Source organism: Entamoeba histolytica, genomic scaffold, assembly GCF_000208925.1.
Source record: "Entamoeba histolytica HM-1:IMSS scf_1104750518135 genomic scaffold, whole genome shotgun sequence".
Lineage (NCBI taxonomy): Eukaryota > Evosea > Mastigamoebida > Endamoebidae > Entamoeba > Entamoeba histolytica.
The window spans coordinates 24,401-26,856 of NW_001915076.1; the positions used below are offsets into that span (position 1 = coordinate 24,401).

General features: G+C 25.1%; 1 protein-coding gene across 1 annotated transcript; it reads right to left on the reverse strand.

Moving 5' to 3' along the window:
• Nucleotides 1-985: 985 nt before the first annotated feature.
• On the reverse strand, nucleotides 986-1,987 carry EHI_120470 (uncharacterized protein; the record flags this gene model as incomplete). The annotated part of the gene is made up of 1 exon (XM_001913984.1): nucleotides 986-1,987. The coding sequence occupies one exon, from the start codon at nucleotides 1,985-1,987 to the stop codon at nucleotides 986-988; it is 1,002 nt and encodes a 333-aa protein (XP_001914019.1).
• Nucleotides 1,988-2,456: the final 469 nt, after the last annotated feature.

Below are 2,456 nucleotides of genomic sequence, written 5' to 3' on the forward strand. Positions count from 1 at the left end.
TATGCAGAAATTAGTGGTGGTATTGCGTCATGATTTCATAATTGTTCCAAAGTATCAAAAGTAGTAACAAAATATTCAAAAGATTACAAAAACAATGAATAACACCTTCAAAACAAAATAAGTGAAGAACTTCTTATTAATTTGAACATATGAGAATAAATAATTAATGGTTCTTGTGTTAAAATTCTACAACAATATGAAAGAAGGTTAAAAGAAAAGAGCCTTTCTTCTAAGTGAAGAAATACTTGAGAAGTATCAAATCTTATTAAGAATAAAACTGATATTCTTTTATATAAGGGTTTTTAATAAATGATATTAGGAAACTATTCATAGAATATCAAAACAACAATTCATTATTCATAATTTACATTAGCACTCTTATTTCTGTTATTGATACATTATAAATAGTAACTTTCCTTTTCAATTATCTGAGAATGCATAAAGTAGTTTTGTTACCTACTATTTGATAATTTTTTGAACAAAATTTAAGTTGTTTGTTTTTATTTACAGTATATCCTAATATTTATTTATGAATAATAAAATGATTTCAGTAATAAGTTTGGTTTTGCTCAATGGTTGTAAAAGTACCTAATTCATGTTTGTAAAATTTTTTAAGCTCATAATTTCTTATCAAATGTTTTATTTTCGAGTATGGTATTTTATTCAGTTTTTTTTTTATTTAAATGATTAAAAGTAAACAAATTAACCATATTTTCTGTCAAAGACATTACGCCATTTGTTATCTGAATAATTCAAAGCTTGGGTTTGACTTAAGTCATTAGCAACGTTTCTTATACTAAGTTCAAATTCGAGGTAAATGAAAAAATAAAAAGAAGAATTAAATTCATTTAGCATTTAGGCTTGAGCTTGTGGGAGAATGAACTTGTTCAACAAACACACAAAGTTGAAGAAAGTTTTTACAAATGGGATTGGATGAACCTCCCCTTTATCCAAATGAACTTCGAACGATAAACAAACCAACTATTTATGTTAATTGTTTTACATAATTTAATAAAACACAACACAAATAAAAACAAACGAATGGGAATAGAAGAGAATATAATGTGTTACTAATAATTTGATCAACAAAGAAACAAGATAAAGTAAATAATGATCCAAAACCAACAAAGAAGAATAGTCTACTATCAATGTAATTAACAACCTTTTCTAAATTCATTTTTTGGTAACGTAGTTGAAGTTTTAAGTTAAATGCATAAAACGCATATAAAATATCAATCATAAATAACTCAAATATTCTCAAAAAAGGAATTAATCGAATAAGCAATGAAGAAGCTAACATAGTCATAGTTAATAGTGTAAAATATAAAGAATAAGGACCAGATCCAATTTGGGCATTAGAATTATTTTTAATATGATTGTATTGTTCTGCTATAATTTTGTAATAGCTTTCTGATTTATACAAAGCATAAAGTAATAACGAATTATATGTTGTGGTATAAAAGATATTCCACATAGTTGAGGCTACTCCTTCTAATTCTTTTTGTTCATTTCCAAAATGATGAAGTAACAAAGGGAAAATTAAGTGATTTGAAATAGTGTAAAACCCTCCTAATATAATAACATTAATAAGTACAATGCGTGAGTATGGATGAATAAATACATCCTTATGCTTGAGAATTCTAGTACAAACAACACGAATCCATTTGTATGATTTAAGTCCATTAATAAACAACTTAAATGAACTAACAGTTTGAAGTTGGTTCTCCATATTTTTTTGGTTAGTGAGGGTTTCTTCACTTATTTCACTGGTGTTTTCAGTTTCATTTATTTGGTTGACTTTATGCAAGATCCTATTGTTAATGTCTTGTTCTTTTTCTTCTTTTGGGATATTATTATCTTCAGTTAGCGAATTGTCAATGAGTGTTGAATAATCGCTCAACTTTTTTGTTGTATTAGGGACTTCTTTTTTCCCTAAATAATCTTCTTCCAATTCATTGGGGAATTGACCTTTTATTTTTACAGACATGTAAATTGGTTTTTTTAGTATTTTTTTTTAAGAAACATCATTTAACGATTTTTGAAAAAAAAATTCAAATCCAGTGGTAAAAATTTTTATATATTAAATTCCAACAATAATGTAAGCTTGAAATATCAACAATGCATTATCGATTGAACAATTAAAAATAAATGGTATTTGAGTTTATCTCATTTATCATGATTATTTATTAACTTCACTATTGTTGAACATTTACAACCATTTAATTTACTTTTTTAACAGTAAATAATATTTTTGTTATATCAAACACAACTGTTTTTATCAATAAATAAAACTATCACTTTTTTATACAAAACAATACTACAAAAAAAATGAATTTAAGGTATAATTCATATATTCAGAGTGTGAGAAAATTTTATAACTTGAATTTTGGTAGTTTTTTCTTCTTGCATAAAAGCCATGTGCTTCTTCAGGATTACATCTTGTTAATTTAAAAATA